The sequence below is a fragment of the Xyrauchen texanus genome, chromosome 8 (assembly GCF_025860055.1).
Source record: "Xyrauchen texanus isolate HMW12.3.18 chromosome 8, RBS_HiC_50CHRs, whole genome shotgun sequence".
NCBI lineage: Eukaryota > Metazoa > Chordata > Actinopteri > Cypriniformes > Catostomidae > Xyrauchen > Xyrauchen texanus.
The window spans coordinates 1,917,400-1,937,355 of NC_068283.1; the positions used below are offsets into that span (position 1 = coordinate 1,917,400).

General features: G+C 40.2%; 1 protein-coding gene across 1 annotated transcript in view; it reads left to right on the forward strand.

Moving 5' to 3' along the window:
• The window catches only part of LOC127647465 (serine/threonine-protein kinase/endoribonuclease IRE1-like), a 97,398-nt gene that overhangs the window by 35,561 nt on the left and 41,881 nt on the right, over positions 1–19,956 (forward strand). Inside the window, exons 2-5 of the mRNA XM_052131725.1 lie at positions 691–811; positions 16,216–16,249; positions 17,808–17,880; positions 18,257–18,329. Coding sequence (XP_051987685.1) covers positions 691–811; positions 16,216–16,249; positions 17,808–17,880; positions 18,257–18,329 — 301 coding nt within the window. The remainder of the gene's footprint in view (positions 1–690; positions 812–16,215; positions 16,250–17,807; positions 17,881–18,256; positions 18,330–19,956) is intronic.

Below are 19,956 nucleotides of genomic sequence, written 5' to 3' on the forward strand. Positions count from 1 at the left end.
CTTACTCATAACATTGAATACATTAAACAAAGGATTGCATAAACCGAAGAGCTACTTATTCTAAATAATAGTGTATTTTTGGACTCTTGAAAGTCAAGATTTTGATATTATTGTTTTTAAATGAATGAATGAATGGACATTTATAGTTTCAACATTATTTATACTTCAGACCTTTGTTGGACAAGAAATACTAGCTTCATACCATGTGACCCACATTTGGTTATCGGTGTGTAAACGCATAAAATGTAACAATTCATGGATGAAGCCACACTGAGAGCCCCATATATCTACAATTGAACCATAAAAACTAACTAAGGAACTAACACATTGTGAATCAACCAGGCTGGTACAGTTATGACCTGATGACGATAATCTGACAAAATCATGCTGGAATTTAACATAAATGGGAAAAATTAATTGCCCTGGCGAACTTTTGACATATTGACACATTTTTATGCCCAGTAACTGCCCAATTTTGTGTTGTATGAAGTGTGGAAATAACTCCACATTTAACAATAGTGTAGCAGTCTCTTTGAATGATTTTACAAACAATGCTAAAGAAATGAACAGAAAATGTATGTAGACTGTGAACAGAAGTGCCTATTTCTGAAAGCAAAGTGGCAGGTATCTAGTTTACTTGCTAGTGACTCAAAGTAAACTCATGTTCTGTGTTGTTGTGTGTGTTTGCAGGGTTTCTGCAGCAGCAGTACGGTGTCTGTAACAGAGAGTCTGCTCTTTGTGTCCACACTGAACGGAAACCTGCATGCCGTCAGCAAGAGGTCTGGAAGCATCAAATGGACCCTGAAAGAAGGTACACACAATGTTTTCCTGCCAGACCATTCCGTTTTAGTTCTCAAAGGTTTATCATGAGTTCAGATTACACGTCTCACAGTGGTAAACTGCAGTGATGCCCAGCGCACCTGTGAAAGTCAACACCAGCTCACTGTTGTCTGCTGCAGTATATGTTATTATCTTACAGATCGCAGGAGACTTTAGTCCCCTACACTTAAACTATATTTCATTTTGCATAGAGATAATTGCTCATTACCATACAATTATTAAATGAATGAGCAATTTTATGAAATTATTAAAGTAATAAGTATTAAAGCAATAAGCCATTAGAGGTTGTGGTTTTATGTGAATTTACATGTTTAAAGACTGTTGTTATACACTACATATAGAGATTTTATTGTGGTAACACACAGCAACTTGCATATTGGCAGTAGACAAGAAAAGTTTTTGGGGATTCCATCTTAAACAATTTTTAACTGCATTTGTTTTTTATTGCAGCATATAACAGTAATTACAAATATTGTTTGTTGATTTATGTTACAAAATAGAAAGAATAACAAACAAGCAAAAGGAAAATCAAAAATAGAAAGGCAGAATACAAATAAAAGACAAACAGTAAAAAAAAATTCAAATGTCTATAAGTAAAACATTTAAAACTAAAATAATAGTAAAGAAATAGAAGTCTCAGTAAAAGCTGAGTTTGTTGAAAAAGAAAGTTTGGAACAATAGACACTTATTTAAAAAACAAAAATAAGCAGTGAAACACTTTTATTTTAAAATGTAATTATTTATTAAACATTTTTATATATTTTATTTTTACATATTTGTATTTGTAAAATTTATGAAAATAATTTTACTTGGTTACACCACATGATTTTTTTTTTTTTTCTCCCCAATTTTAAATGCCCAATTCCCAAAGCGCTCTAAATCCTCCTCAATCTGGGTGGCAGAGGATGAATCTCAGTTGCCTCCATGTCTTAGACCGTCAATCCACGTATCTTATCACGTGGCTTGTTGAGTACGTTACCGCAGAGACCGCGCGTGTGGAGGCTTCACGCTGTTCTGCGTGGCATCCACGCACAACTCACGACGCGACTCATCGAGAGCTAGAACCACACACTATAGCGACCACGACGAGGAGGTTACCCCTGTGACTATACCCTCCCTAGCAACCGGGCCAATTTGGTTGCTTAGGAGAGCTGGCTGTAGTCACTCAGCATGCCCTGGATTCAAACCCGTGACTCCAGGTGTGTTAGTCAGCATCTTAACTCACTGAGCTCCCCCCCCACCACATGATATTTTTTAAGTCTTTTTAAAGTCATAATTAAACTGGACTTCTCTCTCCCCCTCCCCGAGAGTCCCCCCAAAATGCTAAATAATTACCCCATTTCCTGACAAACAAGTCCCCAAACCCCAGCCTTCTACTTGCCACCTCCTCGAAAGCTGCCACCCTCCTCATCTCCACACACCATCCAGAAATGATGGTGTTCCGTCCGACTTCCAGCCCCTTAAAATAATTTGTTTACAATCATGATACTGGTCAGAACTTCATTTTTTGTATACGTTTATCCCCCAAATTTATGACCACCAGTTTGCTTAAAATAAGAGAGGGGGACATCTCAGGTAGTTGAATTTTGGAATGCAATACATTTTAATAACATTAACCAATCATAGATAAATGTAATGAAGCCCACCTGCCCACATCACTCAAACATCTTTTTATTAAGGGATCAAATTGACTCTTAACTAAATCACACATATTTGCTGGGAATAAAATGCCCAAATACTTAATGCCCTGTTTGGGCCACTGGAAGGCGCCGGCTGGAAAGCCATTACTGGGCAGTATGCTGTCAGAGCCAAAGCTTTGGATTTAGATCAATTGACTCTGTATCCCGAGAACTTAGAAAATGTATTAATAATTCTATGGAGGCAAGGCATATATGTATTGGGGTTATAGACGAATAATAAAATATTTCTTCCCTTCTTATTGTGGCTGCTAATGGTTCCAGGGCCAGACAAAACTATAATGGGGAAAGAGGGCAACCCTGCTGGGTGCCCCTATCCAGAGTAAAATAATCTACAAATTAATCAATTTGTTTGTACCGCCGCTACCGGGTGTCTATAAAGTAACTTGATCCATCCAATAAAAATATTCCCAAACCTGCATATTTCCAAAATCTTAAAAAGATTTCAAGTGCCTTTTCGGCATAAAGTGAGATTGAAGCGACCAGAGTCTGATCGTCAGCCACCGACCACATAATATTGATGATATCCTTAATGTTATCAGAAAAGTTGTGGCCCCGAATAAACCCCACCTGATCTACATGATTAACTGATATCATAACTTAATCGGTTAGCCAGAATTTTTGCCAATATTTTTGCATCTAGCTGTATCAGTGAAATTGGACGGTAACTCTTACACTCACTTTGTCCTTTTTAAGAATCAGACGGATCCGGGCTTATGTTATGGTTTGCGGATTGGCATCCACGCACAACTCACCACGTGGCCCACCTAGATTGAACCACATTATAGCGACCGTGAGGAGGTTATCCCATATGACTCTACCCTCCTTAGCAACTGGGCCAATTTGGTTGCTTTGGAGACCTGTCTGTAGTCACTCGGCACGCCATGGGATTCGAACTTGCGAACTCCAGTGGTGGTATTCAGCATCTTTACTCCCTGATCTACCCAGGCCCCCTTGAAGCTTTCCATTCTTTCATGATTCCGTATAAACTTCTAAGAAAAGTGGAGCCTATTTTGTAGCATAATATCTAACAAATTCAGTGGCAAAACCATCTGGCCCCAGAGACTTGTCTGTAGGCAAGGCCTTAATTACCTTTCCAAGCTCTTCCAAGGTTTTTCAAATTTTATTTTTGCTCCTTAATAAATTTGTGAGTTCTAATGGTTCCACAAAGTTTCTAATGTCTTCATCAGTAGACGAAGATGTGAAACTATAGAAATCAAGATAGAATTCATTAAAAGCATTATTAATATCAATGACTTAGGTGAATATTTCACCACCAGCAGATTTCACAGGGAATGGTAGAAAATGACTATCTGCTTTATATATCTAGCCAAAAGCTTCCCTGCTTTGTCCCCCATTCAGCGCTTCAGCTCTGCCTCGGCACTTTTAATATGCCCTTCCAACTCCGTGATTTCCCGTGCTTTGGATTTTCTGATGAGTGAGGCATACTGTATGATCCGACCCCTAAGAACTGCCCTAAGTGCCTCCCAAGCCACGCCCACAGAGGATACTGAGGACCAGTTGGGCTCCATATAGACATTGATTTCAGCCTTTATAATTTGTTGGAATTCAGGATTTTGCATAAGGGATACATTAAAGCGCCAACTATGTGATTTCTTTTTTTCCATATGTGGCAACACCTCTAAACTCACCTGGGCGTGATCTGAGACTAAAATGGAGCAATCAGCAACAGATGAAATGAGTGTCTTCGATATAAAAAAATAAAAACATATATTCTAGAATAAATCTTATAGACTGAAATGTTTTTTCAAAAGTCTCCAAATATCTGTAAGACCAAGGTTTTTACACATCCTATGAAGTGTCAATGTTGCTCTAGGGGGCTTACACACTTTTGCTTCACTATGATCAAGGACTGAGTCCATCAAAAGATTAAAGTGTCCTCCCAGTATTATATCATGAGGGGTGCCAGCAGCATGCAACATCTCGTCAAGATCTATAAAAAAGCCCTTATCAGCGTTAGGTGCGTAAAGATCAATTTTTGCTAAAACAATTATGACCCTTCCTAATTTATCTTTAATCTGTTTGAGACATTTGAATTGTAGATGTTTACTTATATCAATATTATCACTTGTAATGACTCTCCTTCTCTTACTTGAGCCAGCACTAAAGAAAACATGTCCACCCCATATCTTCCCAAAATTTTCAGCTTCCTGCGGGGAAAGATATGTTTCTTCAAGAAACACTATTTCATATTTCTTGCATTTAAGAAAATAAATAACCTTCAATCTTTTTATGGGGTGCCCCAGCCCATTCACATTTCATGTGGAGAGAGACAATCCACTCATATTAACTTTTGACATATTAGAAAAAATAGATTGTTTGTCAAAAATAAAATTATAAATCAATCAGCCCCCAAACTTTCTCTAGAACTGAAAAAAAAAACCCATCATGTGTGCGTTTATGTTGTCTTTTAAGTTTCTCATTAAACTATTATTTATATTGAAAAGCCGGTTCTCGCCTCCTCCTTTCCATTGATCCCTTTACACTGGTGCCGAAGCCCGGGAAGGAGGAGGGATACGCCGTAGTAGAGTTCTCGCCACCACCGTCCACCCCAACGGAGCAGCCGCGGCCATCTGCCGGGGGACGAGGAGCCCAGCCGCCTGAACGAGGACGATGGCCACCGACCACGAGGGGAGAAGGTGCTCCTAACCGACCACCTGGAGCGGTCAGGGCTGCTGCCAGGGGCGCAGGAGTCTCCTACCGGCCGCTGAAACGCGGCAGGGTTTAAGACCGCCGACTGCAAGCGGGGAGGGGCTCACTGGCGACCGCCTGGAGCGAGAGAACCGCTGCCAGGGGCGAGGGAGACCCCTTCTGTTCCCCGAGAACGCGGTGGGGCTGGTGGACTGCCTCTGAACCGCCCGGAGAAGCGTGGCTGTCGTCGGATAGAGGGTGGAGGAGTGGCCGAGGAACAAGCTGCGGCGTATCGGAGTACCGGCTTTTCAATATAAATAATAGTTTAATGAGAAACTTAAAAGACAACATAAACACACATGACGGACATGTCCGCTAACGATCTCTCTCTTCCGCACGATCCTCCGCAGTCGACCTTTAAACCTCAGAGGCTTGACTAGTCTAATACGGGACCGGATGTGTAGGATCACGACCCGGCCCCGCCCTCCGCCCTGCCACAGGCGTCTATCCCTCTAAACTCAAACAGTTCATGTATGCGTACGAGAGCCCCTATGACAACTTTGCTGAACGGATTTCTGAAGTCCGGTGTTCTATACAAAATTTGTAATACAGAATTACACAACAGAAGATAATCTATAAAACAAACTCCAGGCATTAGGCAAGGCAAGTTTATTTATATAGCACATTTCATACACAATGGTAATTCAAAGTGCTTTACATAGAAGAGATTAAAATAAGAATAAAAAAATAAGAATAATTGAAACAGTTTAGAATAAAATAAAATACAGTACAAACAGTTGGACACACAGTGGCACAGTGCTCATTCAGTAAATGCACCGCTAAACAGATGTGTTTTGAGTCTGGATTTGAATGTGACTAATGTAGGAGCACATCTGATCTCTTCTGGAAGCTGGTTCCACATGCAGCTGGCATAATAGCTAAAAGCAGACTCTCCTTGTTTAGAGTGAACCCTTGGTATTTCTAGCTGATGTGATCCTAATGATCTGAGTGATCTGTTGGGTTTATATTCAGTGAGCATATCTGCAATATATTGAGGTCCTAGCCCATTGAGTGATTTATATACCAGTAATAATACTTTAAAATCAATCCTAAATGTAACTGGGAGCCAGTGTAAAGACCAAGAGGACTGTTGGATAAACACAAGGAACGTGTTGATTCATCCACATAACTGTCCTGAAAGTGTGTTCCTCCAAAAAAAGAACTCCAGCCACTAGGCGGAACAACACAAAAAGAAACAAAGAACGTTCTTAGCTTCCTTGGACAGTCAAGTGAAAGTTCATTAAGTCAGGTGCACTGGCTGTATCAAGAGCATCACACAATACCTTGCTCAGTCATTGACGTTATGAAGGACAGTGCTTGTTGTGGGCATGTAAATGTTTTGCGGCCATCCTTAGTATCTATTCTGAGTTTGGCCGGGAATATCAGTGCAAATGCGACCTTCCGTTGATGTAGGAGTTTCTTGCATTCCTTGAATCAATCACGTTTCTCTCTTGTCGAATTCGCAAAGTCTGGGAATAAAACATTTTGTGGTTCTTCCAAGAAAGGCTTCCTTTTCTCCTTGCCTCATGTAACAAGATCTTTATCGGATGATCTCAGAAATTTGGCCAGAATTGATCCGGGCCTGTCTCCATCAGTGGATCTCTGAGCTGGAACCCTGTGAGCTCACTTGATTTCTAGCTTATGGCTCGTTATGTCAAGCAGACTCCGGAATACCTCACCTAGGAATTTCACCATAATCGCTGCCACCTTCGTCCCCAGAAATTCCAAAAATTCACATGTTGTTTCACTGATTACGATTCTCAAGGTCTTCCAATTTTTCCCAAATGCATTCAAAGTCTGTCTTGGTTGCTAGCAGATTAGCAGTTTATTCCCTCTCCGATGACTCCAGAAAATCTATCCATTTCTCAACACCCCCCATTCTTTAACCAACTCCGAGAATTTCGTCTCCATGGCAGTGATCGATCGACATACACCAAGACCCTTTAAGTCCACAATGACCTTCACCAGCATTGCCGACATGCTAGACGGTTGATGCTGATTCTCTCCCGCCGCACCATCCAAATTGTCCCTGGTCTGCGGCCCGGTCAGGGGTGTCAGCTTGAGTACGTAAGTGTCTTTTAATGTCTTCAGACACAGAGGATTTTTAATTCTTTGACATATTGTCTTCATAAAACAGTTATGGATCAGGGTGTATCGAATCTCGCCAGTTTGACACAAAGTATTAAAAACTAGCAAAGTGCGCAGAGCTCGCTGTTCACACATCCGACCCTTGCATGGCGCAACGCTACTCCCCCAATCTAGAATCATTTTTTTTTTATAAAAAATGGATGTGGGCTAAATAACCAACTAAAGAAGTTTTGCCCTAAGTACATTAATAGACATTCCATCTGTCATATCTGCTTTGGAAAAATCTTAACTTATTTGTGCTGCATTTATGAAATGAGGTGACTATGTTCTTGTTTCCAGCATGCGTTTTGGACTGACAGCAGATTGCAGATGGACTGTATGTGTAGTATTTCCTTGCAGTGTTTCAATAATCATTAACCCAGCAACTGCAGGGAACAAACATTGTGTCATCAAGGTAGTGGAACATCAGTTTACATAATTTCCACTTGAGCTTTAACTCAAAGCCAGAAACAAATGAAGGAGATTCAATGCATGCTAAAGCACTCTTCCACTTCAGCAGTTAACATGCATTGAATGGAAGCTGCCATCATTTGCACATTAGCCACTCTGTTCTCAATAATCACACGGCTTCGGAGGTCCCACAAGAAGCTCTGTGAAGGGCAGACGTGTGAGGTACAGCCCTGCGCACTTTGCACATTTTTATTATTATTTTCATGATATAATCTGGTGAAATTTGATACAACCAGTTACACATTTGCTGTTTGAGGTAAACATGACAAAGTCAAAAATTAAAGGACTCTTACATGTTTAAGATGAAAGCCCAGACAGGCCTGTGGACCGGGGACTTGATTTGGATGGTGTGGCAGGAGAGGAGATCCAGCATCATCTATCCAACATGTCGGTGATACTGACAAAGGTAGTTGCAGACTCCTCATGGAGTCATCGGAAAGGGAATTATCCGCTAATCCGTCCAAGATAGACGTGGATTAATTTAAAAAATGGGAAGATTTGGAAAATCTGAGCCAAAGGAACAACTTACAGATTGTTGAAATTGCTGAGCATGAGGAAGGCAGAGATATGGTGACATTTCTGGATGATCTCTTCCCGAGTCTGCTTGACAATGCGGGCCACGAGCTCGCAGATCTACTGAGGGAGACAGACCGCTATCAATCTTGGCCAAATTTCTGAGATCATCCGATAAAGATCTCGTGTTACGCAAGGCGAGGAGCAAAGGAAAGCTTTCTTGGAAGAATCACAATATTTTCTTGTTCCCGGAATTTGCGAACGCAACGAGCAAAACGTTCAAGGAACGTGCAAGAAACTCTTGCATCAATGAAGATCGATTTTTGCTCCGATGTTTCTGGCCAAACTGAGAATAAACAACAAGGATGGCAGCAAAGTATTTACATGTCCCAATCAGGCAATGTCTTTTATAGAAACAATGGTGAGTCTTGTGAGTGGATCGACTCGCTGTAGTTTGGCTTTCATAGGAAGCTGGGCATCATTTTTGTTTCTTTTTCCAATGGCTCCGCCAAGCGGCTGGAGTTTGTTTTGTGTTGTGAATTAACACTTCTCCTTAAAGAACCTTTTGCATTGACGGAAGATCACATTTACAATGAAGTTCCCGGCCAGATTGAGTATAAACACTACGGATGACCGCAAAATATCTACATGCCCACACAAAGGATGTCTTTTATAAATATGACGGACTGTGTAAGTCATGGTCTATACTTTTTATGCCGCTTCTGTGTGAATTGACTATTGACCATCCGAGGAACCGGGATGCATGTTTTATATCCTTTTGTGCTGGTTCCGCCTAGCGGTTGGAGCTTGTTTTGTTAAATAACACTACTTTGGGACAGTTATGGATGAATCTGTTAGTTTTGTGTGCTTATGCCGCCTGTTGGCAAGAGTATGATTTGTGGAGTCTTTTCGTGGGCCTTTGGAATGATTACATCTGCTGCACTCATCAGCTGGCTCTCTGAAGATTCGTTTGCCTGTCAAAGGAAACGGAACAGCTTTATATCAGCTGGAATTTGTTTTGTGAAGGAACACACCTTCGAGACAGTTCTGTGAATGAGTCTGCATGTTCTTTGTGTTTGTTCTGCCTATTGGCTGGGGTTTGTTTTACAATACATTTATGACCTGTAATTTTGCCTTACAAATTTGTGAGGCAAAATTGAGAAATCCAGTGGCAAAGTTGTCGTGGGGGCTCTCGTAGGCATACATGGACTCTTGGAGTTTAAAGGGTTCGACGGCGGTTGGCGCTGTCGTACGTGGGGTTAATGCACATGTTTTTAATTTTCTGTTCGTTTTGTTTGGGGGACGTTTGGGGTTTTATTGTTGCATTAATGTTGAAATGCGGTCTTCATAATTTTGTTTTTGGCACACAATTTATTTTTTCTATTATATCAAAATGTCAAATGTTAATAGGAGTGTACTATCTCTCTCTGATCTAGTGTATATGATCTAGTGTTTCTTCATGAAACATCTTTCCCCGCAGGAAGCTGAAAAATTTGGGAAAATATGGGGTGGACGTGTTTTCTTTAGTGCTAGAGAACAAGCGTAAGAGCAAGGGAGTAATTATATTGGTAAATAAACATCTACAATTCAAATGTCTCAAACAGGTTAAAGATACATTAGGAAGAGTAATTATTGTTTTAGCAGTCATTCAGGGGTCATTCAAAGTCTGATTTTGGCTAATATTTACGTACCTAATGCTGACGATCAGGTCTTTTTTTATTTATTGAGTGTTGAGACAGTTTGAAAATTTGGTTCAACATTTTGGGATCCCCAGACCTCAGTTTTATAGGTATTTACAACAGCACCACCTGTGTATCCCAAATGTGTATTTTTGGGAGTAGCACACACTCCCCTAAGGAGGCAGATTCTTTGTGAGAGGTGATTGCGGCTTTTGGAAAAGGTTTATTACTGTACTACTCCGTTAATTTGGAGTCTGGTTGACGGAGCCTTAACTTCTCTCAAGAGAGTATGGGAGAAAGATTTCAACTTGGCATTGGAGGAAGGAGCGTGGGCTAAGATTCTTAACATTATGTCTGCATCTAGAAATGCAAGGGTGCGTCTTATACAATTCAGAATTTGCAAAGATTTTACATAGATTTTATTGGACCCCCACTAGACTTTATAGGCTTGGTCTTAAAGACTCACCCACCTGCTGGAGATTCCAAATGGAGGATGAAGACATGGCCCATGTCTTTTGGTGATGTGTCGAGATCCAGAAATTCTGGTCGAAGGTTCAGAATTTTGTGTGCGACATGGTGGGCACTCAAGTTTCGTTTTGCCCCAGACTTTGTGTTCTGGGCGATGGGGCGGTCGTCGATGTGGGGGATGGCCATATAGAGAAATGGGTTCTGACCTGAGTGATAATCGCCAGGCAGGTTATTTTCAGAGGTTGGAGGTTAGCTGGTGCGCCCCCATATCCTGAGTGATGTATGGAGATGGGGAGGGTGGTGGCTTATGAGGAGATGTCATTGGGAAGACAGGGTGATTTCCATTTGTTTGTCCAGAAATATGGCAGGTATTTGGAATTTTTGGGGGCTCTCAGGTGGGGTGTGGAAAGAGTACTGTAGTATAGTTTTATGGTAGTATGATTATTATGTGTGTGTATATATGTGTATGTATATATTATGTGTGACCACAGGATTGTTTTTTTAGGGTAGGCGGGATTGGGGAGGGAGGGTTGTGGGGTTTAAATGTTGTGTGTGTGTATATATACACAAATAAATAAATATATATATATATATATATATATATATATATATATATTTGCTTGTTGTTTTAAGAATTTTTTTTAAAAAAATCACACGGCTGCAGCAGCTTGCGTTTCACCCTGCTGTGTCTCAGAAACCTGATGCACAGGTAGAGCGAGTCTCAGAGCTCAGAGATGCGGTTACTGCCCTTTCTACTACTAAATAGAAAGTTTTGAATCTAAAATCTTATTGGACGAGCAACATTTGAATGCTTGTAAAACAGCAGATATTCACACCTGTGACCGCACATCAGTTCCATTTAGATATTCTATAAGGACTGATAAGGTGTGAGAGGATGTGCCGTTAGACAAGACACACAGGAGCAAATTCCTAAAACATTTGTGTAATTTCTGCTTGTCGTATTTCAGGACAAAAACATGTGTCTTATTTACTAACCACTCGCAGTTAAATTTTATTTAAAAGACATTTTTGTACATTTTCTATTGATCATGGCAGCAGTAATTCATGAAATAATGACATGTTTAACCTTATAGGTTCAAACCTTTAAGGTCCTTTAAGTACATATGTAACAGATAGTAAGTATTAGACTGTCTGTTAGCACCTAAAACAATTATAAAGTGCCGTAATTTTCTGAAACATCACGGAAGCACAAAGATATGCTATTTTTTTACATTCCTGATTTTTACAGCGCCACCAAGAGCTATAGGTGGGCAATTTTCATGTGTCCTCAGACTGACCTCCTACAGTGGCCACGCCCATTCCATACGTTCCAACTTCTTTTGATAATTATTAATATTGGGAATCCAGAGAATCCTTCTGCACTGGTTTGGTTATAATCGGGTGAACGGCCTAGGACTAGTTAGAATTGTTTTTAATTTTTTTAAATAATCTCAAATATTTAATGACCGATTTGTTTTACACCAGTGGTTCTTGATGCAAAGTTGTTCAGAATGAGGAGACCACTGGAAAAAGGAATCACTGGAAAATAATACAGTTGAAGTCATACAGTATACCTTAGCCAATACATTTAAACTCAGTTTTTCACAATTCCTGACATTTAATCGTAGAAAACATTCCCTGTCTTAGGTCAGTTAGGATCACTAATTTATTTTAAGATTGTGAATGATTTATTTCAGCTGATTTATGACTTATTTCTTTCATCACATTCCCAGTGGGTCAGAAGTTTACATACACTTTGTTAGTATTTGGTAGCATTGCCTTTACATTGTTTAACTTGGTTCAAACCTTTTGGGTAGCCTTCCACAAGCTTCTCACAATAAGTTGCTGGAATTTTGGCCCATTCCTCCAGACAGAACTGGTGTAACTGAGTCAGGTTTGTAGGCCTCCTTGCTCGCACATGCTTTTTCACAAGTGTTCTATTGGATTGAGGTCAGGGCTTTCTGATGGCCACTCCAGTACCTTGACTTTGTTGTCCTTAAGCCATTTTGCCACAACTTTGGAGGTATGCTTGGGGTCATTATCAATTCGGATGACCCATTTGCGACCAAGCTTTTACTTCCTGGCTGATGTTGCTTCAATACATCCACATATTTCCTTCCTTGTGATGCACTCTATTTTGTGAAGTGCACCAGTCCCTCCCACAACAAAGCACCCCCACAACATGATACTGCTACCCCATTGCTTCAAGGTTGGGATGGTGTTCTTCAGCTTTCAAGCCTCACCCTTTTTCCTCCAAACATAACGATGGTCATTATGGCCAAACAGTAACATTTTTGTTTCATCAGACCAGAGGACATTTCAAGATCTTTGTGCCAATGTGCAAACTGTAGTCTGGCTTTTTTTATGGCGATTTTGGAGCAGTGGCGTCTTCCTTGCTCAGCAGCCTTTCAGGTTATGTCGATATAGAACTAAGTTTACTGTGGATATAGATACTTGTCTACCCATTTCCTTTAGCATCTTCACAAGGTCCATTGCTGTTGTTTTGGGATTGATTTGCATTTTTTGCACCAAACTACATTCATCTCTAGGAGACAGAATGCGTCTCCTTCCTGAGTGGTTTGATGGCTGTGTGGTCCCATGGTGTTTATACTTGCGTACTATTGTTTGCACAGATGAACGTGGTACCTTCAGTCATTTGGAAATTGCTCCCAAAGATGAACCAGACTTGTGGAGGTTTTTTTCTGAGGTCTTGGCTGATTTCTTTTGATTTTCCCATGATGTCAAGCAAAGAGGCACGGAGTTTGAAAGTAGGCCTTAAAATACAGCCACAGGTACACCCCCAATTCAGTACACCTCCTATCAGAAGCTAACTGGCTATTTGTCTAAAGGCTTGACATAATGTTCTGGAATTTTCCAAGCTGCTTAAAGGCACAGTTAAGTTGGTGTGTGTAAATTTCTGACCCACTTGAATTGAGATATAGTCAATTAAAAGTGAAACTATCTGTCTTGAAAGTTATCAGAAATATATATATATATATATATATGTTATGTATGTTTTGGTACATTTGGACCTACACAATATTAGGCAGGTGGTTTTGCATGGTGTGTGTGCAGTATCTCACAAAATTTAGTACACCCCTCACATTTTTGTAAATATTTGATTATATCTTTTCATGTGTCAACACTGAAGAAATGACACTTTGCTACAATGTAAAGTAGTGAGTGTACAGCTTGTATAACAGTGTACATTTGCTGTCCCCTGAAAATAACTCGACACACAGCCAACAAAATTGAGTACACCCCTAAGTGAAAGTGTCCAAATTGGGCCCAATTAGCCATTTTCCCTCCCCGGTGTTATGTGACTCGTTAGTTTTACAAGGTCTCAGGTGTGAATGGGGAGCAGGTGTGTTAAATTTGGTGTCATCGCTTTCACACTCCCTCATACTGGTCACTGGAAGTTCAACATGGCACCTCATGGCAAAGAACTCTCTGAGGATCTAAAAAAGATTGCCAAGACCCTGACACTGAGCTGCAGCACGGTGGCCAAGACCATACAGCGGTTTAACAGGACAGATTCCACTCAGAGCAGGCCTCGCCATGGTCGACCAAAAAGTTGAGTGCACGTGCTCGGTGTCATATCCAGAGGTTGTCTTTGGGAAATAGATATATGAGTGCTGCCAGCATTGCTGCAGAGGTTGAAGGGGTGGGGGGGGTCAGCCTGTCAGTGCTCAGACCATACACCGCACAAATTGGTCTGCATGGCTGTCGTCCCAGAAGGAAGCCTCTTCTAAAGATGATGCACAAGAAAGCCTGCAAACAGTTTGCTGAAGACAAGTAGACTAAGGACATGGATTACTGGAACCATGTCCTGTGGCCTGATGAGACCAAGATAAACTTATTTGTTTCAGATGGGTGTCAAGCGTGTGTGGCGGAAAGCAGGTGAGGAGTACAAGACAAGTGTGTCTTGCCTACAGTCAAGCATGGTGGTGGGAGTGTCATGGTCTGGAGCTGCATGAGTGCTGCCGGCACTGGGGAGCTACAGTTCAATGAGGGAACCATGAATGCCAACATGTACTGTGACATACTGAAGCAAAGCATGATCCCTTCCCTTTAGAGACTGGTCCACAGGGCAGTGTTCCAGCATGATAACGACCCCAAACACACCTCCAAGATGACAACTGCCTTGCTAAAGTAGCTGAGGGTGAAGGTGATGGACTGGCCAAGCATGTCTCCAGACCTAAACCCTATTGAGCATCTGTGGGGCATCCTCAAACGGAAGGTGGAGGAGCACAAGGTCTCTAACATCCACCAGCTCCGTGATCTCGTCATGGAGGAGTGGAAGAGGACTTCAGTGGCAACCTGTGAAGCTTTGGTGAACTCCATGCCCAAGAGGGTTAAATCAGTGCTGGAAAATAATGGTGGCCACACAAAATATTGACACTTTGAGCCCAATTTGGACATTTTCCCTTAGAGTGTACTCACTTTTGTTGCCAGCGGTTTAGACATTAATGGCTGTGTGTTGAGTTATTTTGAGGCAAGCAAATTTACACTGTTATACAAGCTGTACACTCACTACTTTAAATTGTAGCTAAGTGTCATTTCTTCAGTGTTGTCACATGAAAAGATATAATCAAATATTTACAAAAATGTGAGGGGTGTACTCACTTTTGTGAGATACTGTGTGTGTACATGCATACATGCATACACACACACACACCGATCAGCCACAACATTAAAACCACCTGCCTAATATTGTGTAGGTTCCCCTCGTACCACCAAAACGCCATCAACAATTCTCACCACAATTGTACAGAGTGGTTATCTGAGTTAGTGTAGACTTTAACAGTTCCAGTCTGGCCATTCTCTGTGGATCTCTCTCATCAACAAGACATTTCTATCCACAGAATTGCCACTCACTGGATGTTTTTGGTTTTTGGCACCATTTGGAGTAAATTCTAGAGGCTGCTGATCTCCTGGAATTTTCACACACAACAGTTACAGGAATACTCAAACCAGCCAATCTGGCTCCAAATTCCCCAGATCTCAATTGAATTGGAGGCCAAGTCAACACCTTTAACTCTTTGTCATGTTCCTTGAACCATTCCTGAACGATTTTTGCAGCGTGGCAGGGCACATAATCCTACTCAGAGGCCAAGACACCTCAAGTGACCTCGAAAACCATACGGAACTATGTTTTTTGGAAAATGTAAAAATGCAGAATATTTTCTGTGAGGGTTAGAGGATAGAATATGTATTTATTTTGTACAGTACAAAATACATTATGACTATGGAGATTCCTAGTAAACCACAAATACCAACGTGCATGTGTGCGATCAGGTATATATGGTTTGCGAGGACTTTTCACTTGCACTATTCTAGATTATACACATGTAATTATGCTATAAAAGGCTAAAACAATATACTAAACTGTTTTTTTTTTTTTATGTAAAAATGCAGAAAGTTTTATATTAGGGTTAAGGGATGGAATATATAGTTTGTACAGTATAAAATACATTATGGCTATGGCGTGTGTGTACGTGGAATCAACATTATGCCACAAATGTTGTTGGTTGAGTTTAACTTGCATTGAACCCAGAATATTCCTTTAAATCTTTGAGTCTTACAGCTCCTGGTTTGACGGCCAGCTCCTCATCATCTTTGTCTTGTCTTATGTTTGCACAAGCCTTCATTTGCCTGTGATAGTGTTCTTAACTCATAACTGAAACACATTGTCTTTCCTGACACAGATCCTGTTCTGCAAGTCCCGACGCACATTTCTGAGTGAGTGTTTTTCTGTTTACGCAAGTGCTTGTGAGCATTTTGTACCTGGAGAAAGTCAAACCACAGGAACCGAGCAAATTGCTGAGCAAGCACGATCCTTCCTGTTCATGATATCACCCGCTTGATAAAATGTGTGATATACCCTGTTTAAAAGAATAGTGCACTCCGATATTAAATTATAATTTGATTCATGTTCCAACCCCAAAATATTTCTTCAATGGAACACAAAAGATGTTTTGAAGAATATCCTGGTTGCTCATATACATTTAATGAAAGTGAATGGGGACTGGGCCTGTCAAGCCCCAAAATAGGAACAAAACAAAACACTATAAAAGTATCTTAAAAGTAGTCCGTTCAACTAGGGCTGGATGATGTGGCCAAAAGTATAATCATGATAAAAAAAATTGTATTATCATTCTATAGCACATATCGCAGGGGAGGAAATGCATTACACATGTTTGTTAGACCTCAAGAATGAATAACTTGCTTGTTAAAAAAGTAAAGTCCACAAGGTAAGCTAGCTTTTTGAATTTGAAGTATTTGGCCACAATTTCATCATCTTCAGTAGACGTTTGAATCTCATCATGGTCATTCAACTTTTTTCTAGTTTTGGCCCGACGCCTGATACGCCACGTGTCCTGTATATGACGTAATTGCTGTAGCTTAAAAGTCATTATGTCCGCTGAAAGACTTTCTGGCCTGTGTCAAAACATCAGCAGATATGACAGCACTATTGATCATGAAAAACGTTTACTGTAACTTGTACATAAATAAACCGCAACAGAGTTGTTGTTGTGTTCAGTCGATAGTTGTATTGCACTGTCAGTGTTGTCTTGCTCAGTACAGAGCGATATCATATTATCCGTATAGCTAGCTAGCTGCTACCTTGTCTCATTACTTTTTTCAATGTCAGCAGGACGAGGTTGCCGCTAGCCAGCTAATATTTCCTAACAGTCTGATTTCATGAATGGGATTCAGTTGGCTAGATGCATTTTTAGTGACACACACCTGATCTGATCATCAGATGTACAACATACAGTAAGGTAAATATAAAAAATTACGTTATCGATAAGAGCATTTTTTTTTTTCCCAATAAATATTGAGATATTATCGCCCAGCCCTACGTACAACTAGTGTGCTATATTCCAAGTCTTCAGAAGCTACACAGTTGCTTTGAATGAGGAACCGATAAAAGTATAAGTCGGTAGTCACTGATGATCTCCTTACATTTTGAGAACGTCTTTAAAACAACGCTCATATGACTTCAGAAGACTTGGAATATAGCGCATAACTCATATGGATTACTTTTATGATACTTTATGGTGATTCTTTTTCCCCCTTCAAGACCTTGACCGATGTGGTTACTATGAACAAATTCAAATGGAAAAGAGTTTAAAGAGAATTAAGATTCTTCATAATGTTTCCTTTACAAATCAAACCAGTTTGGAATGACATTAGGGGAGTTTTTTATTTTTGGGCAAACAATCCCTTTAACACCTCAGTCATACAGCTAAAAACCTGAACAAAGTGTCTGAGTGTCTAGTCTTTATTTTGACAGGCCTGCGTTTCTCCCGGACCCTCATGACGGCAGTCTGTACTCTCTTGGAGGGAAAAATAATGAAGGACTGACGGTGAGAGAGAGCGTGGCCATTTTTATTCCTCATGAAATGCTTCCTCTTTCTCTGGAAGCTGACAGTGATATTTTCAGTAACAGTGGTGTTGGATATGATCACTTTCAGGTTGAAGTGAAACATTAACCTCATATGAGGTCTGTAGAAGTTCATCAGGAATTGTATTTCAATTTTATCAGTAAAGAAAGTCATGAAGTCATTTATTATTGTGCTGCGATGGAATATCTGGTTCAGTCGATGCTTTACTCCTAACCAATTTATCCACAGTACTGAATAAACACCTAGGGTTGTTGTGGTTATTTTTTATGAGTTTGCAAAAATATGCTGACCTGTAGCTACAGACATTACAACACATTATTTGATATTGTTGTTACAGAAACTGCCGTTCACCATACCTGAGCTGGTGCAAGCTTCACCCTGTCGCAGTTCTGATGGCATCTTATACATGGGTGAGAGACTCAATTCAGTTAAAGTATCTACTCGAACCTCATTATTTTAACTGCAATTAATGTCATGGTTAATTAACCACAAAAATGTAGAATCCATGATTAAATCTTTGGTTTTAACCAAACGCTTATTTAGTATTTTAATACTTTATGCTCTATTTAGATGTGGCAAAAATAATAAACATAATGTATAAATATATGAATTAAAAGAGTTATTCCTAAGATTTTGTGAGCCTAAATGTGAAAACTCTTGTGCCTGTGTGGGTGCTGGAGCTGTTACTATGGTTACAGACAGTGGTCAGGTGTCGTGGACAGAACGTGCACTTTCAATTCAAGTGAAACTGGGGCTACTACACACAAACTCCAAATTATAATGGAGGAATTTGATCTACTAGACCCATATCCACCAAAAAAAAGCGTCTTAAATGGTCTGTTAGGGAGCATTTAAATGATTGACTGAAGACGACGGATGTAAATTATGCAGACAGAAGTCATCAAAAGAAACACATTCTACAAATGGACAGGATGCTCCTAGTCGTCCAACATCAAACTAGTACGTTTCATATTTTAGCTGTGGTTCGTTTAAAGTGATGAATTAAAAGATGACACTTTTTGTAATGTTTAAGCGTGCTGACAGCTTTGAAAAGTTTCGTCCTCATTATTTAAAGCATTTCTTCTGTACAAATTTATCACGTTCAACAATAAATGTAAATTTGAGTCATTATCGGACTTAAATTTGCCTGCTGTGAGCAATGTTCCCATTATTTCGCGTAGTCCACATGTTGTAGAATCTGTTGCCGATTCTTTATGTTGGGGCATTTGACAGACAACAGATTGTTTTAATAAACTTGCTACATGTTGCTCACCCACAATACTCTTACATTTACTCACTTTTGATAGATTGCCCTAGATTCGATCATCTCTTATTATATACCGCTTATTTATTTATTTTTTTTCATTTTTCAGGGCTCTGGCTCCAGGCGAATATTTTTACATTTTACCCATTTTCAGTGGTCAAAAACCCAATGTGGATCACATAGTATGAAGCCAGTTTTTCTGTCCAACAATGGAAAAATGTCTGAAGGATAATTCTGCAGTTAAAGACACTCAAATTTGTCACAACAAAGTTTTTTTTTCGCACTCTCTGTCAGGCACACAGTTATTATGTCGAGTCTGTGTTGATTGTCATCAGGGGTGGCACACATTTGAGGAACTGACCCATTCCTAACGACTGCTTTGTGGGTGGGCATTGTAATTTCACCGCAAACACCACAAGAAGCAGCCTGAACCACTCCTAGTCTTTAACCATCAGGGGAGCATAATCACAGAGCACAGCAACACCTATAATGACACCAACCTTGCCCAGGGAAGTAGGCCAAACACTGATTAAATCAGTCTACAGACCTGAGTTAAGAATGACTTAATACCATTACATGTTAATCCCTCTAAAGGAGATGTATCAACAGTTAAACATTAGCACTATGCACTAAATCGTATTGTGTTGAATATGACAGAAAATGAGCACACTCGTTTCCCAGTGTAAACATGTGGTGTGTGTGAAGTGACGAGCACATTTACCCATGCTGCATCAGTTATCTTTGGACTTTAAGTTGATAAAGGGTCAAATGGG